Below are 22,584 nucleotides of genomic sequence, written 5' to 3'. Positions count from 1 at the left end.
GGGACGAGCTCCAAGTCCCTCAAGGCGCGCTCCCCGGGGGCGGCCCAGCTCAGACGGGCTGGCCTCAGCCAGGAGCCCTCCACTGACACCAGACGCCATCTCTGCCCCTCGCAGCGGGAGACGTGAGCCCTGTGCCTGGGAAAACCGTCTTCAAAGCAGCAACTGTTTTCCCAGCTGTGAGCGCTCCGTCCTGGGAGCTCTTTTCATTCCACTGCGAAAATACTTTTGAGAGGCTGAACAAATATTGGGCCTCATCTGTCCATTCTGGCATTTCAGACCTAAAGTTAGAGAACTTTCTCCAGCGCACTGTCTGATGGGCCACTATAGTCAGGAGTGACCCTTCTAATGAGGCTGACTTCCTGAAACAAACGTGACGTCAACTCTCGAGAACAATAAGCCAAGTGGCTCCCCACGAGCGGGGACGTGGAGGTGGTCTCGGCAGAGACTACAGGACGAGGTGTTCCCCTGCCCCCACCTTCTGCTCTATGGACACATCGGGCGCGGTGACACACCTCGTCCCAAACAAGCACCCTCGAGCAAAGCTCCCTTCAAGCTTCAAAACCCGCAGGTCACAGACGGCTGGGGGTCATGGTGACGTCCAAGTTCAGGAAGGGACTGCGGCCCCCTCCCAAACCCCGGGCACAGCAGACCCCAGGAAAGCGGGCCCCAGGGCGAGGGCAGGGGACGGGCTGGGGTCTCCGGGAGCGCGGCACAGGGAGGGGCCTCCTAGGCAGGGCGGCCGGAGCACGTTCCACACGCCTCGCGGCCACAGCGTCCACACGGGGATGGGAGCAGGCCAGGCCCAGCGGGCCGATAAAGGGTGGGGGGCTTTGCCTTTAAAGGTTACATCAAGGGTGATGTCGGAAAGGACAGGATATACAGCCTGTCAGACACACCTCGGCGGGACCGAGAGGGGAAGTGCTGGGGCAGAAGCGCAGAGCTGGGCCCTTTGAAACTTCCCTTGATGATTCTGATGCTGTTTATTCAGAAGGCAGACGCAGCAGCCCCTCCTGGGACGAGGGGCTCTGCTCCCCACGTCCTGAGACACAGGGGTGATGAGGGGGCAGTGGGCCTGCAGGGACGGATGGGGCCAGGCCCTGAGGTGCCTCTGGGCACCAGCGGGTGATCCGGACCCGCCAGGAGGAGCCCCCAGGTCCTTCAAGCCCCCCCGTGTCCCAGGTCTGTGCTGGGGGAGAGGATGGCTCTGCACCCAGTCTTGGCCGCCCACAGCTGGAGGGGCAGGCAGACAGAGGCTGGAATTTAACAGGCTCAGGCTGGGTTCTGCTCACACTGCAGGGAGCGGGGCTGGGCCCGCAGACGGATCGGACCGAAGTCGGGAGGCGCGCGGTCAGCAGGAAAGGTGGTGGATGCACAGGCTAGGCGGGAGTGGCCAGACCCAGGACGCCCTCCGCCGCAGGGAAGACGGTGTGGCGGCGGCAAGAGGCTGCTCCGGGGAGAAGGGGGCAGGCCCAGAGGCCGAGCTGCTCACCCAGACGCCCCCGCGGAGCCCCTCCAGGCAGCCCCCAGCCTGGCCTGCGGGAAGCTGACTCCAGTGAACAGCAGTGGGGAGGAGCCGGGTCTCAGGCACAGTGGCCGCGGACACAGGCCGCTGGAGGGGACGGAACGGGCCACGTTCCGGCGCTGGGGCTGGGGGTCAGGGTCCTCCAGGTCTTATAGCAAGCGAGCAGCCGGTGCTCACAGGACAACCCTCTTCCCATACTGACCCGGGCACCAGAGGGCCAGCACACGTCAGGGAGGCTGGGTGGCCAGCCGTGGGGCTGTCTAAGGCCCAAAGCCACACAAATAACTCGGCTGGAAAAATATCTGAACTGTTAGGACAAAGCACTCTCAGCAGAGGTGTTTTCTCAAATCTATACGGAAATGGCGAGCTGTGGAACAGAGCCGGTAAAAACACCCAGGCAGCTCGCAAGAAAGAAGCCAGGGGCCGCTCAAGGCAGGAAGCAAAGAAAGTGAAATTGCAACAATCACGCGTGGCCTTCTCTCATCGCACTAGGGACCCTGAAAGGCGTGGTCCCGCGGTGCCCCACACGCGGAGAAGATAGAGCGTCCGCACAGGGCGCCGTGCCAGCCCGGTGCCAGCCACAGCCCCTGGGCGGGCAGGGCTCCTGCGCGTTTCTGGTTCCTTTTCCTTTTTTGTCCACCTGTCCACGTGTAACTCAGGAAAAATAATAAGCACTGCTGTTTTAAAATTACGTTTTGCTGAGTTATTTTCTGCTGACCACGAGGACGCAGAGCTCACACACACAGCTCCGCTGATGGAGCGGCAATCTGAGCTTTAGACACCGCATGGGGATGGCGGGCATGGGGCTGGGGACGAGGGCAGAGGCCCAGGGCTGGGGGGCGCTGGACGGCTTCCAGCTCCACCCTAAGGCCCAGAGGCAACAATGGACCTAGAAAGCCCAGAGACGCAGGCCCACAGCTCCAGCCAGCCTACTAACAGACCGCGGGCCCTGGGGCACAGCCCCAAAGACGCCCTGGAAAACGGCCCACAGTCACACTGCAGGCACAGCAAGGGCCGCGTCTGGCATGGACGCAGCAGATGGCGCTGCCAGCAGGCCACGAAGGTGCGCCACCCGCCCACCCGGCAGCTCCAAGACTTAATGAAGACGGCAGCGTTCGCATCTCCAAGCCCGGAAAAGCAAGAGTCTGCTCGCTCCTGGGACAAGTCAGGCCGTCCTCATCAACATGAGCACCGAGAGACGGCGAACGCTGGAAGACGGGAAGAAGCCAGCCCCAGCGCCCCCGGCCCGGGCCCCCTGCCAACAATGGACCACAGGGGCAAGGAGGGGGCGGCGGCCTGAACCACTGCCCACGTGTGACCCACACGACCAGCAGTCACATCCAGGTGTTTCCCCCGAGACAGGAACACGCGCCCGTGGACGCTCCCAGCACCGCACCGGTGAAAGCCAGGACTGCAGACAGGCTTCCCTGTGGCCCTGGGAGCCGCTGGGCACAGCAGGGCTGGGCCGTGACACCCGTGGTCACACTGCACGGAACACACCCACACACGCATGCACAGCCAGCGGAGTCTGAGCGCGCTCCGGGCAGCGACGCCACTCCGGGGCGTGACACCACAGCTCGGCGCCAACAGGGCAGACTGGACACAGGGCACTGGTGCCCCCCGTTTCTGCAGCTTCCGACGCGACCTCAGGCAACTGAGGCACCAGCGCACACCGCTCAGAACGGCCGCCGCCGCCGCCAAGCCCGGGACAGTGAGTGCTGGAGCAGGTGTGGACAAGAGGGAACCCCCCCACGTGGCGGGAGTGTAACCTGGTGCAGCCCCCACGGAGAACAGCGCGGAGGGCCCTCAAACTGCAATCAGAGCTGTGGTGTGTCCCAGCAAGTCCACTCCCGGGCATGTGTCCGGAAAAACCTAATCTGGAAAGAAGTAGGCACCACAGCGTCCACTGCAACGCCCTTCACAGCAGCCAAGACAAGCAGCCGGCTTTAACGCCCGACAGGAGACGAGCAGACAGGGGCGGCGCGGCGCGGACACACGTGCAACGCGGCTCGTCCTCGGGCGCGCGCGGCTCCGCGACCCCACGGGCTGCAGCCCGCCAGGCTCCTCCGTCCATGGGATCCTCCAGGCAAGAGCGCTGGAGTGGGCTGCCGTTTCCTTCTCCAGGGGGCCCTCCCAACCCAGGGGTGGAACCTGCGCTGGCAGGCAGGCTCTGTACCACGAGCGCCATAGTGGAATACTGCTCAGCCACAGAAAGGAGGACACGGTGCCACCAGCAGTGACGGAGCTGGACCTGGAGACGATCGTATTACGCGAAGCCAGAGAAGGACAAGGGTCACGGGGTATCACTCCCACGTGGAGCCTAAAACACGACGCAAACTCAGCTGTGAAGCAGAGACTCACAGACGGAGAGCAGACCTGCGGGGCCAAGGGGCCGGCGGGAGGGCGGGCCGGGCAGCCCCGTGGGCTCCCACAGAGCTGGACAGGCAAGGCCCTGCTGCCCAGATAGCACAGGCGCGCCAGGCACTGTCCGGTGATGGGCCGCGGCGGGGAAGGACGGGAGCGGGGACATGCACACGCGCAGCGCAAGCACCCAGCTCTCAGGCCGAGCTGGGTGCACGTGAATGGACCACCCTCAGTAAGACTGAAAACGAAGAAACATGCGGTCTACTCTGTGAACACCCCAATAAAGCTGCTTTAAACCAACTGCACCCCCAGGAGAGGCCAAGGCTGCAAACACGGAGGACAGCGGCAAATGCTGGCGAGCACGCAGCCCAGAGACCCTCCACACGACGGGCGGGCCGCAGACGCGCAGACACGCCTCCGTAGGTCCCTCCCGGTCCTAGGAGCCCACCAGGAAAAAGAGCAGCAGCGGCCCCTGTACACAGCACGTCCAGAACAGCCCCGAACTGGCCTCAGTGTGGAGCGTCGAGGCCTCGGTGTGGAGCGGCTACGCAGTGTGCGCTGAGCCCAGGGGCACGGGGACCGGGGGCAGGGGCCGCCCTGAGGGTCCGAGGCCCGGAACCCCCTCAGCTCCGGAAGCCCACGGTTCACAGCCCCCAGCGGCTGACCACCAAGCGCTCTGTGCTCACAAAGCTGGAGACAAGAACAGTGGGAGAGCGAGCTGCTGCTAAGAAAACAGACCAGCAACCCCTCACCCACACTCGACAACCACCACAAGTCCGCCGCCAGACCAGCGGCGTTCCTTGAGGCAAATACCATCGGTATGAAGTCACTTTCCTGAGCAAATTCTCAAGGCTTCAGGAAGTTCACAGCCTCACTCGATGGTTTTATGAAGCACGCGTGGGCTTCATGCCCACAGAATTCCTGTCCGATTCTTCCAGGTTAAAAGGAAGGAGCCAAGAGGCCCCGCTCTGCCTGCGTCCCCCCAAGCACATGGGAGGTCACAGCAGCCCGCTGCCCCACCACCTGTCCGCGGGGCCCGTACTAGGGGGCGCTCGGAGCACAGGGGGGCCTCCCCACCCGACAGCCACGCAGGCGGAGGGCCAGTGGGTGGACACACCACCCGCACGGCGCTGCCCGGAGCCAGGGCAGGGTGGGCAGCGCCACCTCAGTCAGGGACCCCAGTGAGGCCTCTCCCCACCCCAGCCACCTGGGGACCGTGCCCAGGACCCAGCCTCTCCAGCCAGCCCCCTTGTGAAGCCAGCAGCGCCCCACACCTCTGCCCTGGCCCCTCAGGCCCCGAGAACCCAAGGTCAAGGCGCTTCTGTCAATGGAAACAGGCTTTGCAGACATAAAGAACTCATCTTGGTGAGATCAGAGCAGAGGGCTGGGCTGACGGCCCCTGACCCTGTCCCCAGGCAGCCTGTCGAGACAGGGGCGGGAAGCGGCCAGCGCAGCGTAGGTGCCCCCGACCCGGTGGCAGGCCGGCACTGGCTTCAGGGCGACAGCTGCCCTGGGGCGTCCCCCCAGCCATGCGGCTCAGGGTCTGCGCTGGTATCTCCCCAGCATGGGGGAGCCGTGGCCTGGAGACCCCTCAGCTCCGCGCGTCACGCTGCCTGGATGCATCCTCTGGCCTGTCAAGCTGGAGCCCCGTCTGGAAGGGGCTGTCCGCCCAGCTCCCGGGGAGAGTTAAGAAGCTAGGAGACGGGCAGATGGATCAACCCCAGGACCCGTGACTCAAGCACCACCCTTGGAATAGAAAGACCTGCGAAGCATTTACATCACGAGCCCCTCCAGGAGGACCAGGAAGTGGCCGGGGCAGCGCCCCACCTGGCAGACCCAGCACAGGGCTGGGGGCACCCGTGGCCACAGGCTCCGCTCCCCTATGCCCTGGGGCTGGGGGCACCCGTGGCCACGGGCCCCGCTCCCCTATGCCCTGGGGCTGGGGGCACCCGTGGCCATGAGCCCCACTCCCCTATGCCGTGGGTCAATATGGTGACCTGTGCCAGCCAGGACTGAGAAGCAGACGGGCCCAGCTGCAGAGACATCACGACTGTGGACCGACACAGCAGGGCAGTGGGGACAGAGGAGGGAACGCGCCAGGGACAGCAGGAGCCAGATGCCCCCGGCCCTGCTGCGGGGCGCCCGCCCGGGGACCCTCAGCCCCCCAGCAGGAGCGCAGGGGCTGCGCTGTGGGAAGCGACCGCACAGCACCCGTGGGTCCCCGGACGGCACTTCCGGCAGCACAGCGGCTCCTTGGGCTCCCGGCGGGGGCAGGCGGGGCAGTACTTTTCCACAGGCTCCCGCCACCCACGCCGCACAGATGGAGGGGTCCCTCCTTTAAAAAGGCGGGGCCCGGCAGCTCCCCGGCTTCCCACGAGAACCAGAGGCCCAGCGGGCAAAGAAGCGTTTTGATGAGCAGAACCAGGATGTGGTCTCGAGGAAGCAGCATCCGTCTCCTCGGAGGACGACCCTGGAGACCAGCCCCAAGCCAGGGGGGCCGCCCGAGACACCCCCTCCCCAGTGCCCCAGGGGCCAAGGAGGAAACTGCAGAGCATGGCCCACCGGGACCCTGCGTTCGGCTGCGGGAAGCTTCTCCCCACTTTTGTTTTTTCCAAATTTCTTTCAATCAACAAGCACTTAAAGAACAAAAACATGATCACTTCTTAAAAAAATCGCCTGAATTTAAGAGTCATTATTGGTTTTAGGTGGAGACTGTGAACTGTGCCCTGCTTAGTGGTGAAGAACCTGCCTGCCAACACAGGAAATGCAAGAAACGCGGGTTTGATCCCTGGGTGGGGAAGGTCCCCTGGAGGAGGGCATGGCAACCCACTCCAGTGTTCTTGCCTGGAGAATCCCATGGACAGAGGAACCTGGCAGGCTGCAGTCCACGGGGCCGCAGAGCTGGACACGACCGAGCAACATACCGGGCATGCGTATTTACCACAAACCCGGGCTGCTCCGTGGGTGCTGCTAGTGACGAGCAGCCGGCAAGCAGAGACCACCAAGGGCTGGAAATCTCAACACAATCACGTGTCACGGGGGCGACAGTGTGGCGCTCATTTCAGAGACTAGAAGCATCAGCGCCGTGTCCTGGAAGAGGCCGGAGAAACCCACGCGTCCTGAGGTTCCGCAGGGATTCGGGGCCGGACCCCGAATGGGAGCTGGAACAGCTGTAAAAACCCAGGCTCCATCGGGGGTCTGGACACCAAGAAACACTGGCAAAGCTGGGCTCCAGCGGCAGAGAAGGCGCGAACGGCGAGGTTGGGCCCTGGGGACGCGGGCCTGGCCGCGAGCCCAGGCGGGAGCAGATGCAGGGCCAGGCACGCGGCCCGCCAGCTGAGCGCAGCCTGCGGGCACGGGGGCACCCTGGCCAGGTGGGCACCAGGGAGAAGGCGGGGAGGGGCACCTGGGACGGTGGGGTCCCAAGCGCCGGCCTGGCTTTCACCTTGACCCAGGGCAGGGACAGCTGAGACGACCCCGACCCAGAGGCCCCTCCCTCAGCACCTGCACCTGCCCACCCACCGGGGAGGGAGGCGCGGGCGTGCCTCCCCAGGACACAGAGCTGCCCAGAGGACGGTCCTGCACGAGGCCCGGCCCCCCGCACAGCGTCGCCGCCCTCACTGCACACGCGGGCGGCTGTGTGCCCCAACTCCCAGCCCTGCGCACGGCCCGGGCTCGAAACAAAAGCAGGGCTGGAGACACGGCTCCCCAGAGCGAGCAAGCCCAGCACCCCCAACCCGCCGGGCCAGGCTTCCACCGCCTCCTCCCAGAAAGACTGGACTAGGACCTGCCAAGTGGCTGATCAAGGGCAGATCCTCACAGCTAAGGCTGATCAGGGCCCCAAATCACCCGACACGTTGCGGGGCAGTGCCGACGACGCTGCCCTCCTTGTGGTCCCTGGGCGCTCTCGCGGGTGACCCAAGGGCCGGAGGCTGCTCGGGCCTGCCCCAGTGGGCACCTTCACCCGCCACGCGGGCGAGAGAGGCCTATCAACTGTCACTTCCTGTCGAATGACTCCTCAGGACCTGTGACAACTGATGCCGTCTGATCAACACCGCACTGGATCAGAGTCAGCTCGGCACAGAGAAAAGTTACACTCAGAGCCTGGGGGTAGCAGCAGCAGCTTTAGACAAGACACGTTTCTGAGCAGATTCAGAACACGTTTAGATGTAGCCTCCAAACACACACAGACCCCCGGGCCAGGGCCCCGTCCCCGTGCGAGGGCCTCAAGGCCCAGCTGCACGCAGCCCCAGCATCCCGAGGTCTGGAGGCGGAAAACGCGCGGCTCCGTGGCTCTGCCCTGCAGGCTCCTGCAGCTCTGACGGTCCCACGGCTGCATCTGCACCAAGCATGTCTGCCGGGGACTGTCCACCCTGACACCAGCCACACGACCACCGAGTGCCCTCCCAGGTCCGGAGACAGGCGAGGCCAGCGTGCCGTGCCCGCTGCACCCACCTCGGCAGGGGCCGTCCCGGGGCCTGGCGGGGCCGCGCACGCCGCTGGCGTCTCCACAGCCGACACCTTCTTCAGTTTTTTGCTCTTTTTCTCTGCCACTTCGCTCTCTTTTCTCTTCTGTTTTGCCATCTCGCAACCGACAAACTGTAAAGACACAGGAAATGAAAGTTCTCGTCGACAGAGAGGGCGGGCGTCACGGGAGAAACGCGGTTCAGCACGCATGGGCAACATGCCGCCCTTTTCACAGAGTCCAACCCCACCTCTGCATCACCTGTGGACAGCTTACAGGGTGGTGCATTTCCAGGCTTTTTGGAGTGTTTTATTTAACACAGCTACCCTCTCTACATGAACACAGGCTTTTAAGAGTAAAAAAGGGGACTTGCCCAGTGGTTGAGACGCCATGCTTCCACTGTGGGGGCACAGGTTCGATCCCTGGTCGGGGAACTAAGAGCCCTCAAGCCACGCTGTGCCGCCCCCGCCCCCCAAAAGAGAAAAAGAAACATCCTTTTTAGTGGCAGGATCCAAATTTTCCAAAAACTGTGAACGCTGGTCTATTCGCTAATTATTGACGTTGGCGTTACTCTCACTTTCTACTGCCAAGGATTAACTCACATTCCCCCCCGGGGGAAGCTGCCACCCTACAGGCTGGCGGTGACCGTCAAGCAGTCCCGCAGGCCTCGGTCACCCGCGGCTGGAGACGGCCGGCCGACTCCATGGTGCTGGAGGCAGCCCCAACGGGCCTCTGTGAAGGACCGACCCAGGCCTGAGAAGGTCTGGCTCCGTCTCCTCGAGCGCAGAGCTACCTCAAGCTCCTCGTATGGATAGAAGAACGCCCGTGAGCTCCAGAACCAGCCTCCCTGTGGGACCAGACGCTGAGGGAGCCGAGGAAGACCAGGAGGTGCCGGAGCCTGGAGGAGCGGGGCAGGCGCCGGGAGCACCTCCCACCTGAGTGGCGCGGCCGCGGGGACCTCCAAGGGGCGAGGTCTGGAAGGCCTTCCGCACAGCCCAGCCCACCCAGGGGGAGACTCAGAAAATGACCTGCTCCTCCCAGCCCCACCCCACCTGCTGCCCCCTGCGGGTGGTGCCCAACAGGGGCTGGAAACAGGATGGTCTCTGAGCCGCAGCAGCTACACCGAGAGCATCCTGCAGTGCAGGGTGCAAGGCGCTGGGGCGGAGGCCTCGGGCAGCTGGTGCAAAAACTCACACACAGAGACAGACACACACACACAAAGACATATACACACACACACAGACACACACAGAGACACACAGAGCTGGTGCAAACCACACACACACACACAACACACACACATACAGAGACACACAACACACACAGAGACACAGACACACAGAGACACACACACCTGGTGCAAACCACACACAGACACACACACACAGACACACACACACAGACACACACACACAGACACACACACAGACACACACACAGACATATACACACACACAACACACAGACACACACAGAGACGCAACACACACACAGACACACAACACACAGACACACAACACACAGACACACATACATACAGAGACACACAACACACACAGAGACACATACACACCTGGTGCAAACCACACACAGACACACACACACACACCACACAAACACACATACATACAGAGACACATAACACACACAGAGACACACAGACACACAGAGACACACACACAGAGACACACACACACAGAGACACACAACACACACAGAGACACATACACACCTGGTGCAAACCACACACAGACACAGACACACACACACAGACACACACACATATACTCACACACACAGACACACACACAGACATATACACACACACAACACTCAGACACACACAGAGACACACACAGAGACACAACACACACAGACACACAACACACACACACAGAGAGACATACACACAGACACACATACAGAGACACACAGACACACACAGACATATACTCACACACACAGACACACAGACATATACACACACACAACACACACACACACAGAGACACACAACACATACACAAAGACACACACAGACATATACACAGACACACACAGACATATACTCACACACACAGAGAGACACAGACACACAACACACAGACACACATACAGAGACACACAACACACACACAAAGACACACACAAAGACATATACACACAGACACACACACACAGACACACACACACAGACACACACACACAGAAAGCTGGTGCAAACCACAGCCACAGACACAGACACACACACACAGCCCTCCTCACACATCGATCAAGTAGGGGATGAGTCGTTCAGCAGAAACCAGGAGAGGGAACCCCTCCCGATCACTGGACCCCATGGGCAGTGTTACAGACGCAGGCGGGACAGAACGCCAGGGTGGTCTACAGTGACGTGTTTAAGAAGACAGCAGAGAAAGCTACACACGGACTCACAGGCAAACGTGTGACGGATACAACCAAACCTTCACCTTTATCCCTAGGGTTGGACTGCAAGGGACTTTCCCGGACCCCTGCAGCTCAGTTTTATTTTGCTTCTTATCAAGGTTTCACACTTGAAAAACTTCACTTAAAAAAATATCCTAGTCCTTCAAAACTCTGTCTACAAGTCCTACTAAAGTCAACTCCCTTCTAACAAATTACAAGAATGTACTTTGCATTATTCGTTCTAAACTCACGCCCCGGCGTCATGTATACGTGTATCTTTGCGTGTGCATATATGTTATTAGACAGACATAAGCACGTAACACGTACGTTTTATACACACAACACACATACCACGTCTCTAGAATAGAGGTACTTTCACTTCGGACACCTAACTGCACGGGAACAGACACAAACCCAACGCCTTCTTCCTCGGACACCAGAATACACTTTGGACTCCCGCACGGAGGCTCAAACATGTAACTCGCTCATTCCACAAGTGTTTATCGAGGGCTGGTTCTGTGCCAGGCACTGCCGGAGGCTGAATACAGAGCAAAGAGCAAGGGAAGTAAGAGCCTTGACTGAGAAGCTTCCCTTCGAGCGTGACGTCCAGGCCCATTGGAGTGAACGAGTCAATGCTTTTACAGAGACAAACGCTGCCGAGAAAGCACAGCAGGCGGGGTGAGCAGGCGCCAGGAGAGGCAGCAGACGCGGACAGCAGCAGGGGCCTCTTTGAGGGGCCACACGGACAGAGGGGGTGAGAGCAACGTGCCCAGGCCCCGGGCCAGGCGCCATCCAAGGGGCCACCTGCCTGTCCCGCCCCGCCCAAGGCATCAGCCTCACTGAGGACTCGGCGCGGCGCAGATGGACAGATGCCACCAGGACGCCAGCAGGCAGGACGTGCCCAGGTCACCAGCAGCCCCCCAGGCGGGCGCCACCCCCGCCACTGGCCAGTTGCTCTCTCCGCAAAGGTGCCGACCAGGTGCAGGCGCTGCTCCAGACTGGACCACGTGGCCCAGAGGACCCGCTCCCAAGGGCTCACGTTCTCTTGGAGAGACAAACAGGTCAGGAAACGAGGATGATGCTATGCAAACAAAAACAGGATGAAGGCAAGGGCTGTGGAGAGCGGCGACTATGAAAAGGGCGCCTGAGGCAAAGGGCCCAGAAACCACTCTCTCTGAAGAACGGCCAGAGCACCTCAAGATTCCCTGTCTGCAGAGGAAAGAGAGAGGGGAGCCGCGGTACCAAGCTGCACCCACGACCCAGCCAGACACCCACAGGCCACAGGCGGGACAACACGGAGCCCAGGCAGCAGGCCCTCTGCCCCCCTGGGTCCACGATGCCTCCAGCACACCAAGAGAATCTCACCACCGTGCGATGGGAAAACTGCAGGCGCAAAATTCAGCCTTATATCAGGAAAGTACCCCAAGCCAGAGGCTACAAGTTTCAATTAGTGTAATAAGAAATCTTGAAAGAATGAGACTGTTGACCCAGGGTTTTGAAAAGACAAAGGGCTCTGCCAGCCGATTACCTTGTTGGAGAAGCAAGAGAGGCTTAGCGAAAATTCACACGCTGTTACCATGTAAGTGAGTCAGACCTGCATGCATTCTGAGTTAGCATCAGAAAGCTTAAGCACTACGTCTATTTGCTAAAAATGGGGAGAAAAGTCTTTTCCATACTGTACAAAGGTTTCTTTTAATAGTCCCAAGAGATGGCGACGCAGACCTTTGAGACAGGGACTATCTGCTGTAGGAAACGGCACTCCCTTACATTTGCGGTCGACAAGGGGCCACAATGACTCAGCGGGAAGAACAGTCTCCTCGACAGGCGGCGCTGGGGCTTTTGGACAGGCACACGTAGAATGAAGCGGGACCGCTCCTCACGCCATAGAGAAATCATTACTCACAACGGATCAAACCTGAACGTAGAGCTGAAACTACAGCACTCTCAGAGCACACGGAAGGAAGCCCTCGCGGGTGGCGCGAGCGGGGAAGAAGCACCTGCCAGTGCAGGAAGCTGAGAGACACACGCTCGACTCCTGGGCAGGAAGGTCCCCTGGAGGGGCGCGAGACGACCCGCTCCAGTGTTCCTGCCTGGAGGGCTACCGTCCACGCGGCCACAGAACCAGACACGCCTGAAGTGACTCAGCACGCACACACACAAGTTCCTAACCTTGGGCTGCTGCTGCTGCTGCTGCTGAGTCGCTTCAGTCGTGTCCGGCTCTGGGCGGCCCCATAGACAGCAGCCCACCAGGCTCCCCCATCCCTGGGATTCTCCAGGCAAGAACACTGGGGTGGCCTGCCATTTCCTTCTCCAAACCCTGGATTAAGCAACAGTTTCTTCATCATGACACCAAAAACACAGCAGAAGAAAAAAGATAAACTGAATGTGTCAGAATTGGAAATTCTGTGCTATAAATGATGTCAGCCAGAAAGTAAAAAATCAACCAACAGAACCGGAGGTGTCTGCAATTCATATCTGACAAGGGGCTCGCACCCAGAACTAATGAAGAGCTCACAACTCCATAAGAGAGGCCGACAGACCACTTTAAACATGGACCAAGGGTCTGAACGGACACTTCCCCAAAGAAGAGATACAGCTGGACAGGAAGCCATGAGGAGCTCGGCACCGGTCCTCATCAGGGAAGCCCGGATCAGACGACGGCCCTCACAAGCCCGAGGACGGCCGGCATCAGACCGACCTGGGAAGCGTCGGTGACGCTGAGAGGCCAGCCCACGGTCACTGCTGGTGGACAGAACACAGCATGGACACTGTGGGACAGTCTGCCGGTTCCTCAACAAGTCACACAGTCACGTGGCCCGGGACGACACAGACAGACGTACTCGGGGAAATGAGCGGATCCACGTGAACTCTGAACACAGCTGGCCGCAGCAGCAACAGCCACAGTATCCGTAATGGAGGAGCGACCGAGATGGCCCATCAGCTGGCAGATGAGCTGGGATTCAGGAGAACGGAAGCACTGAACCCTGCTCCATGGACGAGCATGGAAGGCTTGCAAGTGGGACGCCTGTTGCGAAAACCAGACGGCGTAATGCCGTGTACATGATATGTCCAGAAGAAGCAAATGACAGAGACCGACGAGGGGCTTGGGGCTGGGCAAGGGGCGCAGTGCGGTGAATGCTGGTACCAGGCTTCCTCCGGAGAAGAAACATGTCCTAAAATTAGCCTGCGGTAACGGTCACACACCCTGTGAACATACTTTAAAAAACCTGCTAACCCCGTTATTTGCTCTAAGTGAAAACACAGAAAGCCTCGGTGCTGTTTGTAGGGGCATAAACGAAGGGGAAAGCCCGTCGCCCACCCCCACCACGCCAGCAAACACTTCTGCAGCGTCAAGGGCGCTCTTCGCATCCCGCGGCCAGGCGGGACCTCCCCGCCCTGACTCTGTCCGCCCACCATCATGGGTGGCCTGGCGGCGCTACGTCCCCGCGCCAAGACCCCTCGCTGTGTGTTCTCTCCTTACAGGCCTTTCTGCAAAACTCCCAATGACTCAGATTAACTTCCACGAGCAACCCCAACTTAAGATTTCCTATACTTGGTGGTGGGGAGGGTCTGGAAGGATGGGTGTTAAAGCTAACTGTCCTTGTGGTCACCACCAAACCCAGTGCTGACCCAGAGCTTCCCGTGTGCTGGGCCCTGTTCCAGGTGCTTCATGCGTGTTGAGCCCTGCACGTCCTGTGGCCACAGGACAGGCATGGGGGGACACCGAGGCACTCCTCTTGGGCAGACCACCAGACTGGGCCTATAATCGGTAAGTCTAAAGAAAAAGAAAGTTGCCCAGTCTGCCTGCTCTGCAGGAAACCCAGGAGAAGCGGCGGGGAGCCGATGCCGCTTGCCTCTGAGCAGCAGCCGCCTCTGGTTCACGTGCAGGCCCAGGACCACCGAGTTTCTGGGCCATACGCGCTCATCACTGACTTAATCTGACAGATTAAATGTCTTTTACAAAGATTTCTTAAGTTCCATTACTCAGTATTAGCTGGAGGATGATGAGAAGGACAGGAGCCACACCCGGCGGATGGGGAGTAAATTGGTACAGCCATCCTCAAGGGGATCTGGTAATCTTTGGTAACATTTAATCAAACGCTTTGGCCCAGTAATTCCACATAAAGGAACTTACCCTAATGAAATAATCATGGGCAGAGATTTATATACGGATGATAATGACCTGATATAAAGGATGACACCACCTCTAACCCTAAAAAGCGGACAACACGCTAAGTGTCCAGCGGCAGACTGAGACACGCACAACGCTGGCAGCCAAGGACCGCGCCCGCACACCCACGGACGCCTGCGGGCCGCTGCTCCCTCCTCGGGTGGGCGCTCACAGCACAGCACAGTGCGGAAGGACGGGCCGCAGACCGGAGCACGCGGGCCACGACCCTCGTCCGTAAGAACCTCTGTACACAGATACGCACAAGAAGAAAACAGAGGGTAATACACTCAGTAGCATTTTAGGGGATAGAATTAAGAGAATTATTTTTCCTTTTTATTTCCCAGCAATTTCTACAATAAAAGAAAAGAGATTTGGGGGAATACCCTGGCGACCCATTGGTTAGCGCTCTGCACTTTCGCTGCTGAGGGTCGGGGTTCAATCTCTGGTCAGAAAACTAAGATCCCACGAGACACTTGGAGTATCCAAAAAAAGAAAAAGAAGACATTTTAAGATATCAGCTCAAAAGTGTTCAGTGAAACGAGCAAATAGCCCCCCAACAGAAGGCCGAGAACCCAGGGGAGACCAACAGGAGGAGACAGCTAAGCGTGGGCGGGCCCTGGCCACCCACGAGACAGGCAGCGGCAACAGGCCGAGGCTGCCCAGCTGCGCCCAAGAGAAGAGCCAGGGACCTGGGAAGGCAAGTCCGCCTCAAGGAGAAAAACCCTTTTCAAAATCTGAAAGCATCACTCGTAGCCCCCGATGTCCCCTCTCACCTGGCACATCTAAGTCACCTCTAAGTCACCTCTGATGGGAGGCAGCAGACCCAGGGAGGCCCCCCCGGACAGAGCCACAGGAACGAGGGCCCGGAGCCCCAGCTCCTGCCCAGGACACGGCCGTGCTCCCACCCACCCGACCCGGACCATGCCGAGCCCCGCTCAGGAGAACGACCTCCAGCTTCTGCTCCCTGAACCCACGGCCCCGCTCCTGTGACCTAAAGCCTGCAACCCCCTGTGAGCATCCCCCTGTGAGCCCACCCCTGTGAGCCCACCCTGCCTCTTGCCAGCCAGGACCTCTGGGTGTCCTGGGGCTCAGGGACCCTCTAGCCTTGCAGGACCTGCGGCCGCTGCCTCGACACGCCCCTACACGTGCTAAGGCTCCTCGCCTCTCATGCCCGCTCCGACCTCATTACAACCGTGCCTCTCTAGACATGCTCAGCTCCCTGCCCAGCAGAACCCCCACTCTAGTTCCTGCCGCTGCCTGGCCAGAGATGCCCCAGGACCAAGCTGATCGATCTCCCATTACAGTCACAAGACCCGCCCCCAGGGATGCCCAGCAAAGCCTGCTTCCTGACTGTGGCCACGCACCCAGATGACCAGTTCATCCTCTCCCCTCACAGGCTCTCAGACCTCCAACACACCCTCCACTCCCCTGCTGATTCCCGATGGCTCACTGAGCTTACAGAAGTTCCGCACGGACCCGCCCCTCTCCCCCTACAGTGGAGAACCCGAGCCTCTACAGGCTCTGACTCCAGGGGCCTCCGCGGCAGTAAGCAATTCCCTCCCCTGTGGGCGAACCTCTTCTACAGAGTCAACAACGGGGTCTCACATCTGAAAACTCTGATCCCACACGCTCTCCACCTTGATTCTGCTGTTTTTTCTACAAGAAAACCCTTGGGAGCTGCCCATTTTCTCCTCCCAGCCACTCCCTCATCAGGCGGCCACCTGACTTGGCCAGAAGGCTCTGAGACCACTAATGACGCCCGTCTGCTAACAGGCTCTCCCGACCAAACTCTGGCCAGCCTCCTCTGGACCCTCCCTTCATCGGGCCTCAACCTGGGCCTGCAAAGACTCGGAAACAGTCTCTAGCAGCTCAGGGCCACATCTTACAGTGACTCTGGGCTACCTTGTGCTTAGTCGCTCAGTCGTGCCTGACTCTTTGCAACCCCACGGACTGGAGCCCGCCAGTCTCCTCTGCCCATGGAATTCTCCAGGCAAGAATACTGGAGTGGGTTGCCTTTCCCTTTTCCAGGGGCTCTTCCCCACCCAGGGACCGAAGCCCGGTCTCCCGCATTGCAGGCGGACTCTTGCCAGCTGAGCCCCCAGTGACTACTTACAGCGACTCTGGCCCCCCTAGAAAGCTCCTGCCTGAGAAAACCGAAGGCTACCAAGAGGGTCCTGCCAACGTCCGAAGGCAGGGCCTGTGTGCTGGGGGAGGGCAGGCGTCTCCTCCCTCAGAGGGAGGCCCGAGTCTGCTCACTACAATTCTCCAGCTCCATGCCTCTCTTCAGGGTGCCGCCCCTGCACCTCCCACCCTCCCTTTAAAACACTCTCTCCCTGCACAAATCCAAGGCGAGTTCAGTTCGCAAGACTTCCGCCTGTTGCAGTAGCTACCGTCGATTAAAACGGGGCCTCACCCATTAGGCCAAGTCCAGCACGGCTTTGTTCGTCCCTGACTGCACGCACCTGACCTCACAGCAGCATCTGCCACACACCTGCCCCTCTTCCCAACAGCCCTTTCTTCCCCGTTTCCCACCACCGCCCCCACACACTCTCTGGCCTTCCTCCCTTCCTGGACCTCTGCACCTCCCTGCCCGCGGATGCTCAAGGGGCCCCGGCTCAGGCCTCCCTTCTTCTCCACTGACTCTCACTCCCTCCATCTCACCCAGCCCTGCGGCTTTAAATACCAGCCAGGGGCTGCTGACGCCCACGCTGCTCACTGAGCCGCACTACCACGCTGCCAACCCTTGTGTATCACCGACACACACACTGTCTCACAGGAGACGTGTCAAATCCACACTGCCCATCATCCTCCACAAACCTGATCTCCCTGGCAAGGTCTGTCCCCTCAAAGGCCATCTGGTAAAATGAAGATTTCAGCTCAAGCCAAAAACCCTGGTGTCACCCACAACTCTTTCGCAAACACCCGGCCGCCCCACGGTGAACCCCCCTGACCCCACTCCCGAAGCGCGCCCAGAAGTGGGCCTGCACCGCCCCTGCTCCCGGGCCATTCAAAAGTCTCCGGCCGTCTCCGCCCCCGGCCCGGGCAGGGCGCGTCAAGTACCCAGGCCGGGCTCGGCCCACCTCCGCCGGGACTCTCCGCGGGCTCCCCTCCCCGCCCCGGCCCTGCGCCCCGCCCCACGTCTCCCCGCCGCGTCGCGCAGTTTTCTGTCCTCACAAGCACCGGCGTCCCACCCGCCTCAGGCGACCTCGCTGGCTCCGGGCTGTTTCCGACTAGAGCCGCGCGGACACGCGGGACTCACCCAGGGGGGGCGGGGACCCCCCGGCGCGGCCGACGCCCTGGCCCCCGCGCCCTCGGCGGGCCGCCGAAAGGAAGACGGCCAGGTCCCCCGCGCACTCCCAGCGGCCGCGCCGGCCCCGCGCCCACGCGGGGGCCACCCCCCCAACCCCGCGGCGCGCCACACTCCCCTACCTGCGCGTGGCCGTCGACGCCGCTTCCGGCAGACTCGACGCCCAGGAAACTCGGTCCCGCCCCCCGGGGCGGCGCCGCCTATTGGTCGAGGCACGCCTCCGTCTCCCCTCTGACCAATGGAGAGGGGCGGCCGCGTGGGGCGGGGCGGGGCCGATGGCGTCACTGTTGGGCGCCGGGAGCCGCCGGTTGCCCGGCAACCCTCCGCGTTCCGGCTTCGCCAGTGGCGCCCCGCCGGTTCCCAGGCGCAAAGCGGACAGCGCAGGTCGGTCCACGAGAATTAGTCTCAAGCAGGATGTAGATTTTAACTCCTGTCACTTAAAAAGTGGGCGCAGGATTGCGAGGTTGTCCCCCACCATCGCCCCGGGGCCTGGTCTCCTGGGGTCTGCCATGCCCGGGCTTTGGGAGGGGGCTGCAGTCACTGCCTGAACTTGAACGTCACCGTGACCCACCCCAGCCGTGTGTGAACTGGGGGTTTTGAAGCTTGATGGGAGCTTCGCTCGAGGGTGCTTGTTTGGGACGTGGTGTGTCACCGCGCCCGATGTGTCCATAGAGCAGAACGTGGGGGCAGGGGAACACCCCGTCCCACCTCCACTTCCCCGCTCACAGCGTTGCGCCTGCTCGCGAAGTTGCCGGTGCAGCGGTGTGTCTGCAGACACCTGTAAACCCAAGTTAGGTCCCTGGAGAGAGGATAAAGGTGGATGCGGCCCGACCCCCCGGGGCGTCTGAAGTCCGAGGAGGCGCCACGCCGATGAAACCAACCACGTGTTAAATCATTTTTCGGCTCTTAGAAATATTGAACAGTCTCGCCCCCCGCTGGTTGGGCGGACTTATAAGCTGGGGACAGTGAGGTGGGGACAGCTGGACGGGGTTGTGCCATCAAGGGAGCTTCCTGGGGTGGAAGATAGGGCAGCAAGCCAGGACTTTCTAGTTTTGCTCTCTACGGACAACTAACTTGCTTCTAATTGTATAAGACACCTTGCTTGCCTCTCCTGCATATAAGGAGACTGGGCCACCGGTATAAGCATGTTCAAATTTACCGATTCTAGGAAGAACCATTCCGTTTTCAAGCTGCTCAAGCTGACTTCACGATCACTGAAAAATGAAGTTCTCATCCACATACAAGCTTAAATATTATAGGGTATAAAATACAAATATGGTTATCGTGTATTGTAACGCAACAGGACCCTATGGAGCCTTCCTGGAAGGGAAGAGACTCCACCCACTTACCCAGCCTATGTGCCCCACCTGCTGCTTGTCTGTAGAAAAGCCTTAGCCTCCTAGGCCTGTCAGCGAGCAGGACCCTGCAGGATCTCCCCAGTACAGGCCTCCCCCATTCCATGTCCACTGCCTCCGTTTTGTCTGAAGAAAAACTTAAAAAATGAATAACTTTAATCTGAGAAGTCAGAAAATGCAGAGAGGAAAACATTCAAGCAAGATGAAATAATAGACGTTAAACAAAGCCAAGGACCTTTAGTTCCCCTCAAGAGCTATAGGTAATATTCTGAGCCATGTCCTTTTAGCTATTTTGTAGCTGCTGAAAGCCCCGGAAGTTGAGGGAATTGAGCTGTGTGCTGATCACAAGCACACAGACCCAGACTGGTTGGGGTACTGACGATGCTGAGTCCTGAGCATGTCACCACCAACCAATTAGAAGAATGTGAAGCTGATCGCACACCCCACAGCTCTCTCCCTCACTGTTTGTAAAGAAAGCCTTCAGGGAATCCAGGTCTTTTAAGCACCAGCTGCTGGGACTCCTTGCTTGGCGCCTGCAACAAACACTGCGTTTCCCTTCACCACAACCCAGTGTCAGTAGGTCGGCTTTACCGCCACCCTAAGCAGTAGAGCTTGGTTTGGAAACAGGGAGCGGTGATTCCCAGAAAGCCTCCCATTGAAAATAGCTGAAAAAATGACTAACACACACACACATATATAAAACAAGACATATATAATATATATATAGATGACATGGGCCGATAAATAAGGCGAAGAGGGGAAACCTAGAGAAGTAAGCCTTTCAGTTAGAACCATTTTTCACTCAATTCCGGAAGAAACTGAAAGGCTGAGAATGTGAACAAAGATTTTGTCAGCTTTGCAGGCTAGGGCTGCCAAGAGGAAGGGTTCTTGTAAGCGTCACATCTTTGCATTGAAATCCTGAACGGCTACCCTGTAGGCATGAATATAAAGAGTGACCAGCTCTTGCAGGCAATGCGTAAACTCCACCTTGAATTCATCTCAATTTCTGAAACTGCATTTGAGCGATTCGGGATTTACTGTTGGTGCTGCTTGTGGGCTGAAAGAGGAAAAGGTCAAGTTTAGAAGACCATCAGGTCCCACACCCCAAACGGAAACTGCTCATATAGCAGGACCGCTAGTCAACAGAAAACAGCTACATCCCGGAGACAAACAATGGGACAGAAAACCAAGAAAATCAGCACCGTCAGTGTGCATTGGACTGCGCCACACCCACCCAACAGAGCCTCGTCGACCAGGCTCACTTTGCTGGAAGCACAGCTAGCCAAAATGCCGAAGTCCGCAGGAAATTGGCCAAGCGGGAGAGGGAACAACAAACCTTAGCTCCACCTCCGCGAAGGCAAGGGGCCCAGAGAAGCAGGGCGGCCTGAGGTCGGATGGGTGGGGAGCGCAGGGAGGTGGGCAAAAGCTGGGATAATCTCGGTCCATGAAGGTGTTAACCTCACCACAGGTCTCTGCATGTTCAAAAGTGGAGGCATTTAGAGACTAGGGGTGAAGTTCTCAGCTCTGATGTCAAAGGTTGTGGAGAGGAGACTCGTGCTTGCCCTCTGGAGGTTCGGAGGTCCTGTCCACTCTTAACCAGCTCAGCTGGAACCCGGCCCAGCTGACTGCAAGCTCCTGGGAAACAACTCAGGTGAGCATCTCATCGTCCAGGCCCCGTGAGGCCTCGAGGAACAGAAAGTCTTAAAACGACTTTGATTAACGGTGCAGGTGAAATGGACCTGGTCCAGGGTCCCACAGTCACGGGCTAACACGGCGCCCCCGTCAGGGGCTCAGCCCCAACTGCGTGTCTACCGTGCCCACAGCGCATCGGGAGCTGCTTAGGCAGGCGTGTGGTTCTCAGGTCTTCTGAGTTTCGTGACCCAAGTGCAGGACCGTCTGTACTACAAACTGACCTCTTCCTTTGGGCCCCACTCAAAACCAGCGACTTCCAAGTCACCCTGTAAATGAGCGACAGCCGTGTTAAACGTGGCCCACGCCGCCTCCCAGCACGAGGGGACCGAGCGACGGCGCCGAAGCGGCCCCGTCGTGGCCCCTCCGGTGGTGGGCTGTCTCCGCACAGCAACCGCCTGCACGCACCCCCACCGCGGCCCCGCTCCCCTCGCAGCCCCTCCCCGCTCCCCTCGGCTCTTCCACGCCGCCCACTCCCCTTGTGCAGCACACGGCGGTGGCTGACCGCAGCCTTGCAGTAAGTCAGCACTTACCCTCAGATGTTCACACTTGACCAGGTGGGAAGGTCAGACTTGTCTCCCTCCCGCCGCCTTCCCGACACCCCCGACACCCCCGGCACCCCCGTCTCAGGGCAGCTGCAGGACTAGGCCCACATCCACAGTCCTTGCTGAGCAGCTTCGAACCTGGAAAACGGAGACCGCTTCGGAAACTCACTTCAGAACCCACCTTCCAGATTGGGCCGTAGCATCGCTGCAAAGACTGAATGTGGAAGCCCGACCAAGAACAAGCATGGGAACGAGGGGGAAGGGGAGGGCAAGGACTGGGAGACGGGGACGGACGTGCGCACGCTACCGACACGGCGCATGACACCGGTGAGTGATGGCCACGTCCTGGGCAGCGCGGGAAACACTACTGAGGGCTCCGAGGCACCCTGACTGGGAAGGGAGTCCAAAACAGAGGCCATGTGCACACAGCCGACTCACCTCGCTGTGCAGTAGAAACAAGACTGGAAAGCAGGCAAATCCAGTAAAAATCGATTTTAAAAACGCACTTGAAAAACCCCAATCCCTCTGAACACGGACGACCTGCAGAGACGGGCTTGGGGCTGACGGGTCGTGCCCCTCCCGGCGCCTGGACGCGGCTGCCTGCAGAACCAAGGTCCTGGTCGCAGGCGCCCTGGTTCTCAGGGGCCCTCTGGTGACACCTTGTGGGCACGTCTGATACTGCAGCCTCGCACCAGCTCGGCCGGCAGGACTGCTCACTGGACACGGAGCACTGGGCAGGCAG

General features: G+C 59.7%; 1 protein-coding gene across 10 annotated transcripts in view; it reads right to left on the bottom strand.

Annotated features, from left to right (window-relative positions):
* Positions 1-19,142, bottom strand: part of CHLSN (cholesin) — a 64,781-nt gene extending 45,639 nt beyond the window's left edge. For 2 of the 10 annotated variants that reach the window (XM_069569703.1, XM_069569700.1), the window contains exon 1: positions 18,206-18,373. Coding sequence is in view for 7 of the 10 variants with exons in the window: in XM_069569681.1 (XP_069425782.1) it covers positions 8,342-8,470 (129 nt within the window). In the remaining 3 variants the exon portion in view is untranslated. Of the gene's footprint in view, positions 1-8,341; positions 8,486-11,126; positions 11,314-17,763; positions 17,975-18,120 lie in introns of those variants that run through there. The other 8 variants (XM_069569681.1, XM_069569685.1, XM_069569683.1 and 5 more) reach the window with 8 other exon arrangements.
* Positions 19,143-22,584: the final 3,442 nt, after the last annotated feature.

Source organism: Ovis canadensis, chromosome 24, assembly GCF_042477335.2.
Source record: "Ovis canadensis isolate MfBH-ARS-UI-01 breed Bighorn chromosome 24, ARS-UI_OviCan_v2, whole genome shotgun sequence".
NCBI classification, from domain to species: Eukaryota; Metazoa; Chordata; class Mammalia; order Artiodactyla; family Bovidae; genus Ovis; species Ovis canadensis.
This window is presented reverse-complemented; position numbering and strand designations above follow the sequence as displayed.